Source organism: Felis catus, chromosome B1, assembly GCF_018350175.1.
Source record: "Felis catus isolate Fca126 chromosome B1, F.catus_Fca126_mat1.0, whole genome shotgun sequence".
NCBI classification, from domain to species: Eukaryota; Metazoa; Chordata; class Mammalia; order Carnivora; family Felidae; genus Felis; species Felis catus.
Window position 1 is genome coordinate 39,254,396 of NC_058371.1, and position 19,585 is coordinate 39,273,980.

At 41.6% G+C, this 19,585-nt stretch overlaps 1 protein-coding gene across 5 annotated transcripts in view; it reads left to right on the top strand.

Annotated features, from left to right (window-relative positions):
• Positions 1-18,841, top strand: part of SH2D4A (SH2 domain containing 4A) — a 62,317-nt gene extending 43,476 nt beyond the window's left edge. For all 5 annotated transcript variants that reach the window (XM_011281482.4, XM_011281481.4, XM_045055456.1 and 2 more), the window contains 3 exons: positions 19-149; positions 16,851-17,071; positions 17,562-18,841. In XM_011281482.4, the coding sequence (XP_011279784.1) occupies positions 19-149; positions 16,851-17,071; positions 17,562-17,654 (445 nt within the window). In that variant the 3' untranslated portion in view covers positions 17,655-18,841. The remainder of the gene's footprint in view (positions 1-18; positions 150-16,850; positions 17,072-17,561) is intronic.
• The last annotated feature ends 744 nt before the right edge of the window (positions 18,842-19,585 follow it).

A 19,585-nucleotide genomic window follows, 5' to 3' on the forward strand; every position in this document is an offset into this window, starting at 1 on the left:
ACATTTTCTAAATAACAGAAATCAGGGAGTGACGAGGATGGCATCCAGCTATGCCCAAGAGGAAATCATTCGGTGGTTTAAAGAGGAACAGCTACCTCTGCGGGCAGGCTACCAGAAAGCCTCAGACGCCATAGCTCCCTGGTTCCATGGTGAGTACAGAGGTTCCCTCAATGGAACCTCATCTGGTGATGCACAGAGCTATGCTAATCCACCAGGAGGGCAAAAAGAATAAAGGCGTCCTTTTATTTGTGCTGCCCAAGAAGAGCCTTTGAAATTATTTTCACAAGGAGTTTTTCAAAGGTTTCTCAGTGGGTTGCAAACTCATGATGAAGTTAGGAAACAGTGAGTGGTTGTGGTCTCTGCATGTACTGTGGGCTAATTTATCACCACAAATGAAATACCGCCGGGTGGATGGGGAAGACAGTGCCTCCTGGTCACCTACACTAGGGCTCCCCTCAAAAGGCAGTGCCTGTTGTCCACCATCCACCATGAGTCAGATATGCCCTTGGGTGTGGTGGGCAAGGCATTGGTTTAGCAATCCAAAGGTCAGCTCTCCATTGACAGTTGAGTGACTTTGAGCAAATCATCTTTTTCTGTAGCAAGTCAATTTAGCTAAGCCTCATTTTCCTCGTCTATTAAATGAAGAAATTGAACTTTATGATCTTTAACCTAAAAATTCTATTACTTTGATCTATGTTTCCATTAAGTAGTTAAGGCTGCCAGGTGGGTTTGTTGAAGCCTGAGCAGATATTACCTAATAAGCCATTTAACACTAGAAATTTGATTAATTCAAGTCCTCTGTGTACCCAGCACACATTTCACTGACTGCTTAGTTTCTTGGACTTCAAGAAAAGAAGGGGCTTCTTGCCTCAGCTTGCTTCTGTAATGTCTGTGGTTGATTTGGACTAATTGGCTCTATGTACAACAAAAGTGCTTTAAGACAAAAATAAAGTTATCTCACAGAGCACACTTGTCGCAAAGGGTATATTGGTTTGAATCATGTTGAATCATGTTTAACTAGTATTCATGTCACACATAAATATATCCACAAAAATAGGCTACCAACCCTATAATATGGCAAACTCTTCTAAAAAGAAAAATATTATTTGTAATAGGCTTTCTGCTAATGGGCTGCTTTTGCAGTCAGATCATTATGGAACTGTCTAGCTTTCCTTGAAAATATGTGTTCTTTGGCAATTTAGGCCTTAGTAATTGTCCATTCCCTGAGGAGCCCCTCCCCCCCCAGGACTGAGTCGTAAGCCTCCATTCTTCCCATTCTTCTTGGAAGACATTGGAAGAAAGAGGGACATCAGTGTCAAAAGATGAATATAAAGAGCATGGCCAATTACACGTTAGCCCCACTGTTTCATATTGCCCCCCCTTTTTTCCTTTTTATGATAAGCACTGAGGAAATCAGTACTTTGTAGTTTCTGTGTCATTGGGCAGAAGATGCTGTCATCCCTGATTACAAGGGTGGCAGTTCATTTGAACAGCAGGAAGTGAGACATTGAAAATGTTGGTTCATGTAATTCAAAATCCTGGTACTTTAACAGGCAGTTCGATTTGAAACAGTTGATAAAAGTGAGAAAGACAAAGTTGAACTAAAAATCCAGTTGGAGCTTTGATTAAAAAATAAATTCTTGAGTTTTAATAACTTATTAGTTGCAATTGTTACTTGTTTATTTTCATTTGTATAAATATTTATCATAGTCATAAGCAAAATAAATAATATACAGTATAATGTAAATAATATGATATTAATAGTCATGTAAGTCATTATCTTCTGTTTTAAGAAGACAAAATTTCACATGTTTCTATGATAAAGATGGATAATATCTTATATTTTTAAAATATAATTGTTTATTGCTCATGAGCCCTGTTTGAAATAATGGGATGGTAGCTTTTGTATTGGTTTACCATCTTCCCCCATTATCATGCACTCCAGAAACTGCCTTTCTTATGTTACTGTTTTGGTCAGCTAATTTTTCACTGTGGAAGTCACACTTTTACCCTTTTCTTTTAATTAGCTTTAGACAGGATGAGTGGGTAGAGGACAAGGGAAATGAAAACTACTGGATCTCTGGCTTGTGGGGCTAGGCAGAAGGTGGCATGCTATCAGCTGGAAGAAGGACCACAAGAGGATGGGAGATTAAGGGGCAAAAAGAAGAGGGGAGACAATGAGCTTATCTGGGATATGATGAGTTTGAAATGTCTTTGGGGCAGTCATATGAAAATATCCCTTTGGAAATTGAATTGATGGAACAATGTTAGAGATAATATATTGGAGTTATCAGCACCTAATGAAAAGCATGGGAGGGATGAGGTTTTCCAGGAGTGAATTGGGAAGAATGATGAGAGAAGAACAAGGACAAGACCCTGGGGAGCACTAACATTCATTGTGATGGCGCCAGATCTTTGTCTCAGGTGTCCCTCCTCACTTGGGATAATGATGAGATGAATATCTGTCCATGGGGGCCAGTATTAGAGGCAGTAAAGTAGGATATTGTCTGATCTCCTAGATGTAAGAGCTTGGAAAATCGCAAGTACAAGAGAGATCCTGAAATGCAGTGCTGAACTCTACTTCATGAGCATCTTTTGATGATCTCAAGCACATCTAGATATGCCATCTCCCCACTTCTCTCTCAGCAAGCTTTTTTCAGAGACCACAAGGTCTCAACTTTTACTGGACTTTTGGTCCCATTGGTTATGTGGGACTTGTGGGAGAACCCATTGAAGATTCTCAAGTTCTTTTACACTTTTTGTTAGTTTTCCTTAGAGCCAGAGCACATTTCTAGCTTTTACATGGTTCAGTTTGGTGTTAGGACCCAGATGGAATGACTTGCTGACATCTCTTAGCTGCTTCCCATGTTCCTTCCTAGTAGCCTGGAGACCAGGGAGCTGATGTACACACTGGCTCCTTCCCAGGATGCTTTCCCACCTGCTCCCTGGGAAGAACCTCCCTGCAAATTTGTAGGCCACCTTACTACACTGTGCAACCACAGAATCATGAAGAATACTAGGAAGCCCCAGCAGTCTTGACAGAGGGCCTTGTAAAGGAATTTTGTAGTGGGCATTTTTCTAATTTTTTAATATTCTGCAAAGGTAATTCATGTTAGTTAATTTGGAAATTTTATACTCACACTCATTTAGGAGGACTGGGAAAACTACAGTGTATGTCCCAGAGCATCTTCCCTTGCTGCTAAGCCCCTTCAGTAGGAGAAAGTACTGGACTTTGTCACCACGTGAATAACTAATCTTGATCTCTCATCTGCCCTCCTTTATCAGCCTCCTAACTGGTCTCCATCTTTCCTCTGCTGTCCCCCGTTTTCAACATAATCAAACTGCAATGAGAGTACAACCCAAATTCCTCCCTGGGGCTCACAAAGCTGGCTTGATCCACCCCTGATTATTGCTCCGGCCCCATCTCAGATGATATTCCTCGAAGAGCCCTACCTTGATCATTGCTCTCCACCACACGTTTCCCTTCTATCCCTGACACACCACACTTACCCCTCTCTTAGGACCTCTGCAATTGTTTCTCCTGAAGATCCTTCTATGGCCAGCCTCTTGAGGAGCTGACTCACGTGACTGTGGAGGCTTGCTGGGCCCCAAATCTGTTGGGTAGGCCAGCCGGCCGGAGACTCGGGGAAGACTGAGCTCGAGTCCAAAGGCTGAACACTGGCAGAATCCCTTCTTGCTCAGGCAAGGTCAGTCTTTGTTCTTTTAAGGCCTTCAACTGACTGGATGAGGCCTACCCACATCATGGAGGATTTTTCTCCCTTTCCTTATTTAAAAAAAAAATTTATTATAAACTATTTTGAACAAAAAGTACAAAGGAAGCTATGACTAAGACCAACGTTGTAGCAAATGTTATATCTACTTTCCAGGATACAGTACAGTGAATGTTAGAAGCCATATTTACTTCATATCTATTTTTCTTAATAAGAAATAAAACCGGGGCGCCTGGGTGGCGTAGTCGGTTAAGCGTCCGACTTCAGCCGGGTCACGATCTCGCGGTCCATGAGTTCGAGCCCCACGTCAGGATCTGGGCTGATGGCTCAAGCCTGGAGCCTGTTTCCGATTCTGTGTCTCCCTCTCTCTCTTCCCCTCCCCCGTTCATGCTCTGTCTCTCTCTGTCCCAAAAATAAATAAACGTTGAAAAAAAAAATTAATAAGAAATAAAACCTGCGGCACCTGGGTGGCCCAGTCAGTTGAGCATCTGGCTCTTGATTTTGGCTCAGGTCATGATCTCACAGTTCGTGAGATCAAGCCCCATGTCTCTAACAGTGTGTGAACCTGCTTGGGATTCTCTCTCTTCCTCTCTGTCTGCCCCTCCCCCACCTCTCTCACTCTGTCTCAAATAAATAAATAAACTTAAAAAAAAAAAAAGGAAAGAAAGCCTGAAAGAATTAAGGCACCCTCTTTTACTGCCTTTTTGATTCTGTATACTTCTCTCCCAGGGGGTGAACCACTCTTTTGAAATTATCCTTTCATTTTTATTCTCTCATTTTTGTAGTCTCATTATATATGTAGATGTGTGTGAATTTTTATAAAATATATTAAGATATATTAAACGTATACATACTTCTATAAAACATGCAATCTTGTGTTTAACATTTACATGGTATCATGTTACAGGCATTGTTCTGCAACTTGAGTTTTCTACCAACATTATGTTGTCTGGATTTTTCCTTTTTTATAAATGTAGACTGGCTCATTTGTTTTACCTATTGTGCAGTATATGTTATTTATAATACATAAAGTGTAAACATACAATGCTTTATATGTGTTTAATAATTATATTTGTATGTTATTATACACACTATCATTATTCATTCATCCCTTCTATATTTGGTATAGTTTTTTTGTGTTTTTTTTTGCCATTACAGAAAATGATGTAGGGTATATACTTTTGGACATACCTCATTGTACACATATGTGGTAATTTCTTCAGGGTGTATATCTAAAAGTGGAATTGCTAGGAGGGTAGGTTACATGAATCTTTAATTATATTGAATATTGCCAAATGCCCTCCAAAGTGATTATATGAATCTCTACTCCCACTAGCAATCTTTAAGAGTTTCTGTTTTCCTACATACTTACCATGCTTGGTGTTGCCAAACTTTTATTTTCCCTTATTCTTATGGGCCCAAAGTGGAATCACCTTATTTTATTTTTTTATATTAAATTTTTTTTTTAACGTTTATTTATTTTTGAGAGACAAAGAGACAGAGCATGAGCAGGGGAGGGGCAGAGAGAGAGACACACAGAATCTGAAGCAGACTCCAGGCTCTGAGCTGTCAGCACAGAGCCTGATACAGGGCTCAAACTCATGACCATGAGATCATGACCTAAGCCAAAGTTGGGCACTTAACCAACTAAGCCACCCAGGCGCTCCTCACCTTATTTTAATTTGCACTGATTTGTAGTGAGGCTGAGCCTTCCATGGTTCCTGGATAGGGGGGTTCTGTAATTACTTATAATCTTTTGACTATTTTTCTAATCAGTTGAGTTTTTAATATTAATTTGTAGGATTTTATATATTCTGGATAGTAAACCTTTATTAATTATATGGGTTGCATATATCTTTTCCTAGACTACGTATTTTAGATTTTTGGCACATTTTGAGGCATAGAAGTTTTTCATTTCAGTGAAGTTGAGTGTAGCTATTTTTCCTTTATGGTTTTTGCTTATTGTATAATATATAATCCACCTGTAATTTATTTTTGTATATGATATATGGTATAGACACCTAATTTATTCTACATGTGAGTAGCCAGTTCTCCCAGTATCATTCATTAGTCTTCCTTTTTCCACTGATTTGTAATGCTCCCGCTGTTGTATACCAAGATCCTGTTTATGGGAATTACTATATATTTATATTATGTCTTTATATCTATTAGGACAAGTTCTCCCTCTTCCTCTTTCTTTGAAATTGTCTTTCTTGGCCCCACGTAGCTCACATGGCTTTTAGGGGCAACACATCAAGTTTTAAAATGCTTGTTGGGAATTTTAATAGAATTTCATTGAATTTGTAGATTAATTTGGAGATATAATTGCCATCTTTATATTATTGTATTTTTCCATCCATGAACATAGTAAATTTCTTCTTATATTTCTTTTAAATCATTAAATAAATTCCCCATATAGGACATGCACCTTTTAAAAAAAAAAAAAAAAAGGAAAACTAGATTTAGTTCTAGGTATATAATTTTTTTTTCTGTTTTGAAAGGGATTTTTAAAAATTACATAATTGGTTGTTGATGCTGTAAAGAAATTGTGTTTTTATATGTTGATCTTAAATTCATTAATACTGTTGAAATCTCTTATTATTTCTAATTGTTTGTCAGAAGATTCTGTTAGAGCTGCAATTTTTTGAGGACCTAATATGTGCCAAACATTACATTGAACACTTTGAAGGAGGTAACTTTTGTTTCCACTTTATAGAATAAGAACTAGGAACTAAGATGTGAAGTTCTTTTTGGACTTCTAACACTAGTGGCAGTATTCAGAGCCAGATCTATTTTACTTCAAAGTCACAGCATATCTGACCACTAACACAAGTGGGAACATCCATGTCATGTTTTTTATATAACTTGGAATTTAAATCCGTGAACAGTAATACCACAGAGATTTGTTTCTCCAATAAATGGATTAATTCACTAAATCTTACAGTCAGTGGTGATGTAAAGTGTCATGGAATCTTCACCCAGCATTAAGTATGCCCCATCCCCACCTCTGAGAATAAGGAAAAAGCACGTTCTTGTCCAGACACTATTTTGCTCAATCCCAGGGAGAATTTTAAGAGGCAGATACGTAACATTCAAATGCTTAATAAAATGCCCCAAGGACACAAGGGTTTGGGGTAATAGAAATACAATCTATATTATTATTGTGGTAGTAGTTACCCAATTGTATACATTTGTCAAAATCAATCATTTGTACACTTAAAATTGGAAAATTTTTATTGTATATAAATTATATCTCAAGCTGACTTTTAAAAATGAAGACCCCATTGGGGTGCCCAGTTGGTTAAGCATCTGACTTTGGCTCAGGTCATGATCTTACAGTTCGTGGGTTCAAAACCCCGCGTTGGGCTCTGCTGACAGCTCAGAGCCTGGAGCCTGCTTCCAATTCTGTGTCTCCTTCTCTTTCTGCCCCTCCCCTGCTCACACTCTCTGTCTCTCAAAAATAAATAAATGTGAGAAAAAAAATGTTTTTTTCAATGTACAGCCCAAGAAGCACAGAGTTTCCTTGGCTCTTAGCATGGAAAGGGGGTACAACTGATCCTTGAACAATGCAGGGGGTGGGGTGCCAACTTCTTGCACAGTTAAATTTTGACTTCCCAGAAACTTAACTACTAATATCCTACTGTTGACCAGAAGCCTTACTGATAACATTACAGTTATTTTGTATATGTATTATGCCTATATTCTTATAATGAAGTAAACTAGAGAAAACATTATTAAGAAAATCATAAGGAAGAGAAAATGCATACAGTACTATTTTTATTTGAAAAACACCCACATATAAGTGGACCATACAGTTCAACCCTGTGTTGTTTGAGGGTCGACTGTATAGTACAGGCTTCGCACAAGACTCCAAGACCAGATCCCCTAGATCTGGGTATGTTTGTCTCCTCTGTAAAATGGGGATAATGATATCTACACTATAGAGTAGGGTTTTTGTTTTTTTGTTTTGTTTTGTTTTGTTTTGTTTTGTTTTTAAAGTACATCAGGGGCACCAGAGTGACTCAGTTGGTTAAGCGTCTAACTCTTGATTTTGGTCTCTGCCCTCTCCGGCATTTGCTCACTCTCTCTCTCTCTCTCTCTCTCAAAATAAATGAATAAACATTAAGAAAAAAGTTCATCAGCTAATATATGTAACGTGCTTAGAACAGTGCCTGGCGCGTAGTGTTTCTGTTGTTATGGCTTACCAGAACTGAACAGCTTGAGAGTAAATTCACCCTTCCTGTTCTCTCTGCTTTTCTCTTCTTTAGAATCCTAATTTTGCCACAAAATACTGTCATAACAGCATCATATATGAAGAATAAGTAGCACTTCAATAAAATAGATCTTTATTACTGCAAAAATTGTCCTATGCTGTTTTGACAAGTATTTATTTAGGGCTTGTCCTTAAAAATCCCAGAACCTAGGAGGTCACCCCAGAAGGCAACAGGAATTTGGAAGGACAAAAGAACAACCACCCCCAAAACAGGGAATAAAGTTGTTTGGAAAACTTGAGCAGAACATTGCCAGTTTAGGTTGAGCACGATGTTGGGAGGGAAGGTGCAGAGAGATGGGAGTGAGTCCTGGAATTGCTAAAGCCGTATCTTCTGTTTTCTAAACTTAAATCTCCTGTATACTGTAGTTAAGTCTGTTTGGTTTTGTTTCCTTAAAAAGGATTATTTTCTTCTCTCTTTGTCACCCTCCTTTCATTGTGTTGGACTATCTTGACCCTCAAATACAGTCCTTATTTTTATTCATTTTCTTCTTGCATCTGGTTGGTCACAATGCTATTAGCAGTCTTTAAAACACACGTTATTGTCTAGAAAGTTCGTAAAGTTCGTGATTAGTGTTGGAGAGTCCTCCTGGCTAAATTTAACATCCTTCAAAGTCATTTTACTTATTCTGGTTCATGAATAGGAGTATCCAAAGTGTGTAGATATATAATTATCTGTACTCACTAGCATGCTTTTTTACACTTCTTAGAGCAAAGGGCCAACAAATAAATAAAACTGAAGTTTGAAAGTCTGTTCAGAAACCCACAGACTCCTATCTTCATTCCCTCCATTAGCATTTCCTATCTCCTGTTAATACATGACAGTGTTCAGGAGCTTAGAATTCATCAGGGACTGGGAATAGGAAGGTGGGGAAAAGCTAGCAATAAGTGTATAAACAAATTTCTGATTTAGGAATTTTCTAATTGCTTCTGTTGTTAGAGGATTCACATATTTGCTTTAAGCATCAAGAGTTGATCATTATTCTGCTGAAATGTAATGAACATTCCTTATTCAAATATGAACATAATTAGACTGTTGATGAAGTATTTCCATCCTGATTTGTTTCTTGTGGATGTCTTTTGCTTTCATGGTTTATAACTGAACCTGCCTCTAAATGCTTCAGTCCCAATATTTTATATTTTAAGCTACTTAAAAAGCAAATCCCTTTAACATCTGTGGGATTTCAATATAGTTCACACTGCAGCTATTTTGATTGCTTCCATTTCTGACACATCCTCCAAATTTTCATTCTCCTTGGAAAGCAAGTCCTATCCATTTCTGAGGAGGCAGTTGCTGTCTGGGACTTAAGTTCCCGAGAGCCAACTGTCCAAGTGGAGTCCCGTGTCCCTGTCCTTTGGCAGTGTGCTGGCCTGCAGCCCCTGCCACACAGGCCTTGAGGACCAAGTGCATACAACAGGAGAGATTGTGTGGACAGAGTCTCAGAGACTGCCCAAGATTTCCTTCAGGCTAAAATTTTAACGAACATGCGAATTGGCACTCATAAGTGATAAACTGTCCTTTGACTATTTTGCCGAGGAGTGGAGATTTCTTAACTGTGCAGCCAGCAAAATTTGCCCCCCTCTTACAAAGAGAGTTTCAAGTTTCTTCCTTTACTAAGCACTGCCTCATTTACATATATGATTCATACACTGCGTAGGGTGGGTAGGCTGTAGGCAGCAGCAAGAATATGTCCCTGTGTGAGTGTGGCAGGGAAGGACTAGTCCAGGCCCCTTCCCTGCCAGCCACTGTCCTACCCTTGAGAGGGACCAGCATGGCCTTAGCAAGGAGCCCTGGGAATTCACCTACATTTTAGCATGAAGCCTTCATCTACATTAATGGCATCAAAACACTTTGAATTATTCTCCATAGTTCTCCTGTCTGACTGCCTAGGATTCAGATTTCCAAACTAACTGAAGACAAAACATAAAGAGGCTAAAGCTACATACATTTATTCAGACTTGAGAAGAGCTAGCTTTTCGGCAGCAAATACTATGCATCATTGTGGGTTGTGTTTTTGTTTTTGCCCAAGACCCTGACTTTTCTCATAAATTACCCAGTGTAGCAAACCAGTTGCAAAAACATTAGTATGTATTTCCATTAATGTTCAGAATAGTCCATTAACCCCAAAGATCTTGCTTACTTGAGTTTTGCAAATGATGCACCTATCCTCATCCTAATGCTGCCAGCCACTGGGAGTCATGGCCTGCATGTGCCTGGGACCCCAAGCTTCCCATTACTGGTGCCCAGACTCCAGTGTTATTTCACACTGTGCTCTTGGAGGGACCAAGAGGGACCAAGCAGGCAAGGGAAGGGTGGAGGGGCCGGCGGGGGGGGGGGGGGGGGGGGCTGCGGCAAAAGAGAGTGACCTGCTTTGGGGGTTTGACTTCAGATTTTTTATGGAAAGGGGGATCCTGGTATTTAGAAAAATTTTTTAATGTTTATTTTTGAGAAAGAGCACAAGTGGGAGAGGGGCAGAGAGAGGGGGACAGAGGATCTGAAGTGGGCTGATAGCAACATGCCCGATGAGGGGCTCGAACTCATGAACCATGAGATCATGACCTGAGCGAAAGTCAGATGCTCAACTGACTGAGCCACCCAGGTGCCCCTTTTGAGAAGTATTTTTAACCTATGGTTTTGTTATCAGAATTTTCTTTGTTGTCATGTGGTTTCTTTATAAAATTTGGATACTCTTTATTCTGGGAAAGGAGACTGCAGTTGTAGTGGTTAAGAGAACATCTTAGGGGTCAAATCCCAGCCCCATCAACCAGCTGTGTGGCCTTAGGCAAGTCATGTGACTTCCGATCTTCTGTCTCCTCTGTGTAATGCAGACAGTGATATCATCTACTTAATAGGATCATTCTAACAATTCAATGAGTTAATATATGTGAATATTTAGAGCTGAATGTGACACATAGTAAGCCCTAGTTAATAAGTGTTAATCATTAAGGTAATGATGAAAGAACAAATTATGTGATTTTTATTCTTGAATTATTAAGGAAACATGAATAATATTTTAAGAGCTCTATTTTTCCTCACCCCTAAGGTGCCTGAGACCCCAAGGGTGAGAGCTCGACATCACCATACATCTCCCCCATATAGAGAATCTAGGGCAGGTCCCAGGGCCTCTCCAAAAATACTTCCTGTAAATACTGAAGGGGTTAAAGAAAGCATAAGGTGGAAGGGAGCTGAAGGGGGGAAATATAGAGCTCTCGTCCAAGTTTAAGACCTCCTATGGATAGCATGTGCCCTTTGCGTCTGGCAGCGTTGCTACTTGGAAATGAGTTCTTCTAAAACTCAGTTTTTCTTTACTCACCCCTAACCTTGGCACTTTGCAGTGTGGGACTTTGATGTCACCTTAACAGCAGAGATGTGTTCCTTCATGTAAGTTTTCTTAGTGCCATCCCCTCCTTGCAGGGTTTTCTGGGCAGCCCAAGAGGCAGAGAGTGTTGGACAGATGACAGAAGAAGGAGTGAGGGCCTCCTGGCAGAGCTCTGGAAGGGCAGCAGCCTGCAGGCAGCTCTCAGCAGACCCAATGCTGCTCAAGGAGAAAGCTGAAACCCTCTGTGCTCCGCAATGGGAATCCTGAGCCTAGGGGAGGTTGCAGAGGTTACCGATGTGTTGCTCCTACATCCAGGCAACTGTACTTGAGTAATCACTGAAAAATGCATCTTCTTTATGTTGCCGGGTGAGAAATGTGTGAAGTAAATACTGTAGTTTACTTTCAGCCAATTTCAGGAAAACTTCATGAGCCTGTGGGGTTAAAAAACAAAATACTTGAATAAGAGACAAGAGACCTGAAACCATCACTGACTAATCCTATAACCTTGGGCACATACCTTCTTTCCTTCAGTTTTCCCATCTGTGTGGTGATGATAATAATACCAGTTCTGTTTATTTCGAGTTGTTTGAGAATTAAATAGTAAATAGTAAATAGAAGCTCGTTGAGCAGTGTGAAACACTAGCACAGGGGTAGTATTCAGGTTGAGTGGATGAGAGCCTGGACTCTGGGGTGAGACTGCCTGGGTTCAAGACCAGTGCTTCTCCTGGCCTACCTCAGTGACCTTAAACACATTATGATGCTCTCTCTGATGCAGATTTTCTCATCTGTGATTTGAGAGTAGGAACAGTACCTGCTGTCAGGCCGCTTTGAGGATTCAATGAAATAATGCACCCTTTGAGTAGTGCCAGGCAGACATTAAGAACTCTACATGTTATAGGTATTTGGTTACCTTTCATCTGATTTTGAAACACATATTTTCCAGGTTCTGGAAGTAGGGCATACAGATGTACACATATAAACAAAGTTAGCAGTCCTTCAGAGAAACATGAGGGCATCCCTTGTCTCTACAGATAACAATGCTCTACCAATAACAATAGGGGCAGTAGCTGCATAGAAGTGTCCTAGAGAAGAAAGTTTCTGGCTTGATTATAAGACAGAATTACTCATTAGTTCTTTTCTGGGCATCTTCTAAGTAGCAGGTGCTGAGAGTGTGAAAATAAATCAGTTGCCCTCCATGAGATCACAAGGAGATGGGGCAGGGAGACACAGAGTAGTAGAATGTGCTGTGAGTACGCTGACAGAGCTGTGGATGGCACCTGCCAGGATGGAGGGGGAACCAGGTGAGACCCTGGATAGACCAGGTGAGTCTCAGGTGGAGGTGGGAACCAGGTGCTCAGCAGGTGTAGAGGAACATTGACTTACTGCTCAGGGAGAAGTCAGAAAGCTTCATGCTATTTTCATGCTATTAAGTTGAATCTTGGAGGATGAGTAGGCATTTTCCAGGAGGAAGCTGTGGAGAAGGGCATCCCAGAGAACTGCCCTTCTTCTTGAGGTAGTTGCTGTCACTTGATTTTCAACTAGGGCCATGCTAGAATTTCTGAGTTATTTCAAGTTTCTTAAGATCTGTTCACAGTCTTTTCTGCAAAAAAATAGTCTTCCTGGGCCTGTCATGGAGGTCTGCTTTCATCCCAGTGGGGTTTAGAGTTGTGCTGTCCAATATGGTAGCCACTAACTATATGTGACTCTTTATACCAAAGTTAATTAAAATTAACATTAGAAGTTGGGGCTCCTGGGTGGCTCCATTGGTTGGATGTCCAATTCTTGATTTGGGCTCAGGTCATGATCTAGTGGTCATGGGATCGAGCCCTGTGTGGGGCTCTGGACTGAGAGTGGAGCCTGCTTGGGATTCTCTCCCTCTCTCACCCTTTATCTCTTCCCTGCTTGTGCACACGCTTTCTCTCAAAAAATAAAAATAAATAAATAAAAATAAAATTTTTTTAAATAAAATGAAAGTTTGAGGCTCTCAGTCACACTGGTCACATTTCAGGTGCTCAGTAGCCACATATGGTTAGTGGCCTCCACATGGCCAGCCCAGACATGTCTATCACCACAGAAAATTCTGTTGAATAGTACTTTTCTAGAGAGTGCCCTGGCATCACACACAGAAAGTAGTGGGACGTTTCTCTCGGTTCCCTCTCAACTCCTTCTGTTGTGAACCTCCATGCTGGGTATTCAGGCCCTCAGGGGTTTTAGCCAGTTCTGCACCAGGGTCTTTAAAAGCCAGAAGCCATCCAGTTAGACCTTATGCAGTGACATCTGCTTCCTTTTGGACCGGAGTAGTCCTGCCACACCCTGCCTGGATTCAGCTTAAAACAGAGCATGGGAGGGTGAAGATCTGATTCATTTCAAAAATTGAAGAAGTAAAAGAAAGCTTTTATTTACCCCTCTTCACTAGCACAGAAATCCTCCTATGAACTCACATAGGCTTGGTTCTTGTAATATGTGTGAAGAGAGCTGGTCAGAGGGAACTTGCTTGGAGGTGACACTGCCTTTAGGGGGCTTGGACGAAGACCGCTGCTCTAGAATTCTTAGAGTCACGCACAGGGGTAAATCAGGGAATGATCAGTACTGTAAGGAGATTGCCCGAATCCAGGTGATTAATATCTGATGCTGGATTTTGGCTTTGTGTTCAAGAACTCTCTTTGCAAGCAGACAAAGCTCACTGCTTGGTAGCAATCATAGCCAGGCATCCCTGGATGTGCCCACTGCCCTCGATGGAACAACAGATTATATTTGGACCAGTATCATCAGAGGAGCCAAAAGAATGTGCTCCTCAGAAATGATAATCCTGTTGTAAAGCAAAAAGAACAAAGCCTCCTCTCCATAACACTTAACTTCTGAACCTGCTGTCAGTACCATTGTGTTCAAGTCTCCATTATGACTTGTGATTCGCCTCAAAATCATTTTATTGTGTTCCAGTGTCTCTGGAGATTACACAGTGCCAAGATCTGCGTGTAATGGGTAATAATTACAGTTTGAGAGGTTTGGGGGAGTTTGATTTACAGCTACTGCGTGACCTGATTTTAGGAGGAGTTTAACCTACCTTAACCCAGGTTCAGTTATAATTTTCCAGAGTAGCTTTCATTTTAGGAATCTAAATCCATCTGGATAACATGCTGATGTTATAAATTATAACATCTACCCCATCTGTTGAAGTAACTTGCAATTTCAGAGTTAGCCTGTCAGTAAGTCTGCAAGAAGAGAGAAATCTTTTTTCCAGAATGCTGCTTCTCCTTCACTAGTGGTTTGTTAGCCCCTCACCTCTGAAGGGGAGTTTTCAGTGTCAGTGAAAAATCTCCCTGGTTCCATAACAATCGAACACAGAGTCTTGAGACCTCAGTCATGTTTAGTCTCAGGGCAGGCTGGTTACCTGTTGCCTTGTGTCAGCTTATGGTTGTCCTCTGGAATCTATCAATAGGATGAGGTGTCTCTAGAAAGGTACAACAGACCAACAGTAGCAGCAGGTCCATATCTGTTAGAACTTAATATGGGTATCATTTGAGCACCTACAGTGGACAGTTTAGCAGCTAATCCAAGAGGCTTACCAGTATCAGTGGTGCCACAGATTGTGTTGGCCCAGTCTTGTCAAGGATAGGGCAGAAAGGTAACTGGATGTAATGGAGGTAAAGCACAGGCTTTGGTAACCCTGCTGGGCATCAGCACAGTAGAGCTGGAGGCCCGAGGAGAGAGGTTGTGACTCTTCTTCTGTTTCAGAGATGCTTCCTATCTATGAGTGGGGGAATCTGCCAAGCCTTTCAACATCCCCAGTTCTTATCCTGGCGTTTCACTGGGGTTGAGCCTCACAGGGGTTGAACACTCTGACTTCAAGGTGCAGGCCCTGGGGCCTCCTGAATGGTGCATGGGAGAAGAGAAGGCAGGAGAAGGGCTGAGTGGTTCGTCTTGGCTGGGAGAGAACAGATGATTTTTTTAAAAAAATTTTTAATGTTTATTTTTGAGAAAGAGAGACAGAGACAGAACATGAGTTGGGTAGGGGCAGAGAGAGAGGGAGACACAGAAGCCAAAGCAGGCTCCAGGCTCTGAGCTGTCAGCACAGAGCCCAATACAGGGCTCGAACTCACAAACGGTGAGATCTTGACCTGAGCCAAAGTTGGACGCTTAACTGACTGAGCCACCCAGGTGCCCTGAGAACAGGTGATTTTTCAATCCCCCTTTTATTAAAGTAAAATAGAGATGGTTTTATTTAATGTTTTGTTCTGGATAATTAGGGTTCAATTCTCAGTTAACTTTATTAATAATAAGACTAAAGGACTGTAATGATCCATCCATTGCCCTTTCACCAGGAGGTTATTGGGTTTTTTTCCCCTAATAATAAGATACAGAGTATCAATACGGAGCTAACTGTGGAACAGGAGGAGAAAGAGCTTCTCTCTGCAGTGGTGAAAGGGAACAGGGGAGAATAACGCTCCTCCTCCCAAATCCGAACTTGCTGAATAAGTGAACGATGTTACCATCTCTCCAAGATGTGTTTGCATACCTTCTGTATGTTTTGCAATGTTAGTGATTCATCTGATGAATTACAATGGGAATAAGAAGGGAAATTGGGAACATGAGTCAAACCTCATGAGTTTGGACTGGTTGGGGGAAAGACTGGTCTTAATTAGTGTGAATTCATGAGGCATCTAAACTATATATACATATAAAACTTAATATATATGAAGAGTTTTATTGTTTTGAATATATGTTAGGACAAACATATGGAGACATAAATATAGAAGCATATGTATATACATATATAAACATATATACATATATATAGGTGTATATATATGTTTATAAGTAAATACTTGTATTCCTTTAAATGCCACTGAAGCATGATTTAGGAGTAGCTTCTGTAGAAAGCACTTGAAGACCTGGATCCATCCTGGTTCTGTCACTGACTTGCTGACTCCAAGACCAGGGTCCTCAGCTTGGCACTATTGATATTTGGGGCTGGATAATTCTTTGCTGTGTGAAGCCGTACTATTCACTGTAGGATGTTTAGCAGCGTCCCTGGCCTCTCTGTACTGGCTGCCAGGTGCAACTCCCTGCCCATGACAACCAGAGATGCCGATCATACACTTCTAGACATTGTGCTGGTTGAGAAGCACTGTTTAAGACCATGTTGGATCACTCTCCAGGCCATAGAGTCCTCGTCAATAAACGGAGGAAGGCAACTTCCAGTCCCCTTCCAGATCTAATGCTTCTAGGATGCCAGACACAGAAGCTACCTAACAGCTGTGGTGTGATAACTGGGTGCATAGGTGGAAATGTACTCTGAAGGGTAAACGTGCATACCCTCATTTATATTATCCATTTGCTTATGTAACCTACCTGGCTGGCCCAGTTACCAAATACCAGAAGATGAATGATACTGCACTGTATTCTTAAGAACCAAAATGGACTTACAGTTGTTGTTACTTTTTACAAAACTTTATCCACACAGCTATATTTAACTGAAGAAAGTTCTGGAAATGATTTGGCTGAAATACCTGCTTTTCTTTCCCACAGGAATTCTTACATTAAAGAGAGCAAATGAACTTCTGAGCACATGTGTGCCAGGCAGTTTTCTGATCCGAGTCAGTGAAAGGATCAAAGGCTATGCCCTGTCCTATCTGTCTGAGGATGGCTGCAAACATTTCCTCATAGATGCCTCTACGGACTCCTACAGCTTCCTGGGTGTGGACCGGCTCCAGCATGCCACCCTGGCAGAGCTGGTGGAATATCACAAGGTGAAACCATGTGCAGACTAAATTTGCTCTGTGAATTGTTGTCCTGCAGCAGCCCAGGCAATGAAAGGCAATTACGAGAAAAAAGATTGAGACAAGTAATGGGGGGATTAGTCTTTGATAATTCTTCTAGATAATCAGGATTCTTAATTGCATTTCCTTTATCATTGAACCTAGTTCTTCCTCAAATATTCAGGGAGAACCCACTGGGGCAGAGAATGTAGAAGATGCTAAAAATCTGTGCACACACTGACCACATCTGAGACCACTCTTACTTAGAACTCAAGCCTGGGAGGGAAATTTGCAGATGAGAAAATCTGCAATTTGCAGATGAGAAAAATCTCTTTTAAGATTGTCATAAACCAATAAAGCTAAGGGCAAGCAAGAAGTTATATACCCTCAGGAGGCAGAAAGGACATGATGTTATTATTTATGCTGTCTTAACAACCTGCCCCCCCACAGCCCAGCCTGACCTATGCCTTCTGATTCACAGGAGGAACCTATAACTTCCCTGGGGAGAGAGCTCCTTCTGTACCCCTGTGGTCAGCAGGATGAGCCGCCCGACTACCTGGAGCTCTTTGAGTGACAGTCTCCATCGTGTCATCCTGTAACCTCCAGCTGGGCTTTCCTCTGGACAGACATCGCTGAAATAGACATTTGTATGTGAAGCCAAAGTCACCCTGCAGCAGAGCCAATGCTGATCAACTGGAAGTATCCTTAAAGCCCCGCGGAAATCTCTCTTCTGCACAAATGCTGGAGTTTAATGTTAAAAGAAAATTGCCTCTGCAGGATATTCACTCTGAAAGTAAAGAGAGATGATTCCCAATTTCAGCAACTACCTAACATGAAGGATACAACCTTAATGATGTATATAAAATGAACAAAGAAGGAATCAAAACCTTTTAGGAATTAAGGCATTACTTCAAAAACTAGTAGCTCATGTGAAGTATTTCATGACCCCTCTTTGCGTCATTTTGAAATGTCTCAGGTTTGTGTTTACATTAAGTTCCATGTTGGCTTTGGGGAGCTGGCAAAAAAAGCCTTTACTCATGGCTGAAATGACCCCACAAACACACTTCATTTATCACGCATGCTGGAGCCAGGATGTAGGAGACACAGAAGAACAAAAGTTGGGAATGTAAATTGAATGAGGAGTTTAAAAATGTAGGAGAGGCTTAACATGTAAAGAAATACCATGGACTGTAGAGGCATGAGCAGACATCTGCGAGTGTGTTTCCATGAGCAGGACGGTGCTTGCCCAGTCTACCTTGGCTCCATCCAGGAGCACATCACACAGGATGAGGCATGAGGTGCTTACCGGTGGGGGTAGACCAGAACAGAATAGTGAGCTGTGTGAGTACTACTTGTGGGTTGAACGGTGTCCCCAGAAAGATATGTTGAAGTCCTAAGCCCTGGTACCTGTGAAGGTGACCTTATCTGGGAACAGGGTGTTTGCAGATGTGATCAAATTAAGATGGTTCATACTGGATTCAGGTGGGCCTTCAGTCCAATGACTGGCATCCTTAGCAGGAGAGAAGGGATTTAGAAACAGACACGGAGAGGTGAGGCAGCCATGGGACGACAGAGGCAGAGGCTGGAGAGATGCAGCCACAGCCAGGGAATGGCAGGGGGTGCTGGCAACCCCCAGCAGCTAGGACAGCAGTATGGAACATGCCTTCCCTGGAGCCTTGGAAGGGAATGTGGCCCTGCTGACACCTTGGTTTCAGACATCTAGCCTCCAGAACTCTAAGAGAATAAATTTCTATTGCCTAAGCCTTTGAGTTTATGGTAATTTGTTAGAGCAGCCCTGGGAAAGGAACACAGAAGTTCACGTAATTGTGGAACGTGACACACATCACATACCATTTGTTGCTCTACAGTCTCCTCCCTGATAATGAAGGAAAAAGGGAGATGAAGAGTAACCTCCCAAGTGGGATGCAGATTCCCTCAGCCAGGAGTCTTGTGCCCCACTGCATCCCCACCCCAGCCTCCGGCTCAGCAGGGGTGCTGGCCTCTGGGCAGTGACCAAGGATGCTCCTATGCTCTGAGCCACAGGTTCTTCTCCTGGGGAGATGGAGCCTTCCTTGCACTTCAGGCCTAGTCCCTGTATCTGCATTCCTCCAGAAGCAGCAGGGGCTGCAGCAGTTAGTCCGTGAGGCAGTTCGTTGTGTGAAATGTAACGACAGAGTGTGGGGGACGTGTGTGTGTGTGAGTGTGTATGGGTGCACACGTGTGTTTTTATGAGAAAGTTTTTAAACACAGATCATCGTAAAGTGTTACTTGAAATGTCGCATGTGTTTGTACAGTCTGAGAGACAACTGTCAGTGAGACATTTGTCCAAGAGAACCTGTCTTTGGCTTTCATTCCTGTGACTCAACAGCTGTGACCTTATAGAATTGCAAAGATGGCACAGGACAGGAAGTCACAAACTTCTATTCTGTCTCCATATCTTCCCACCATTAGCTCTCTGAATGTCAGCTTTCACTTCTAATACAAAAGCACATTTTTAGGGGTGCC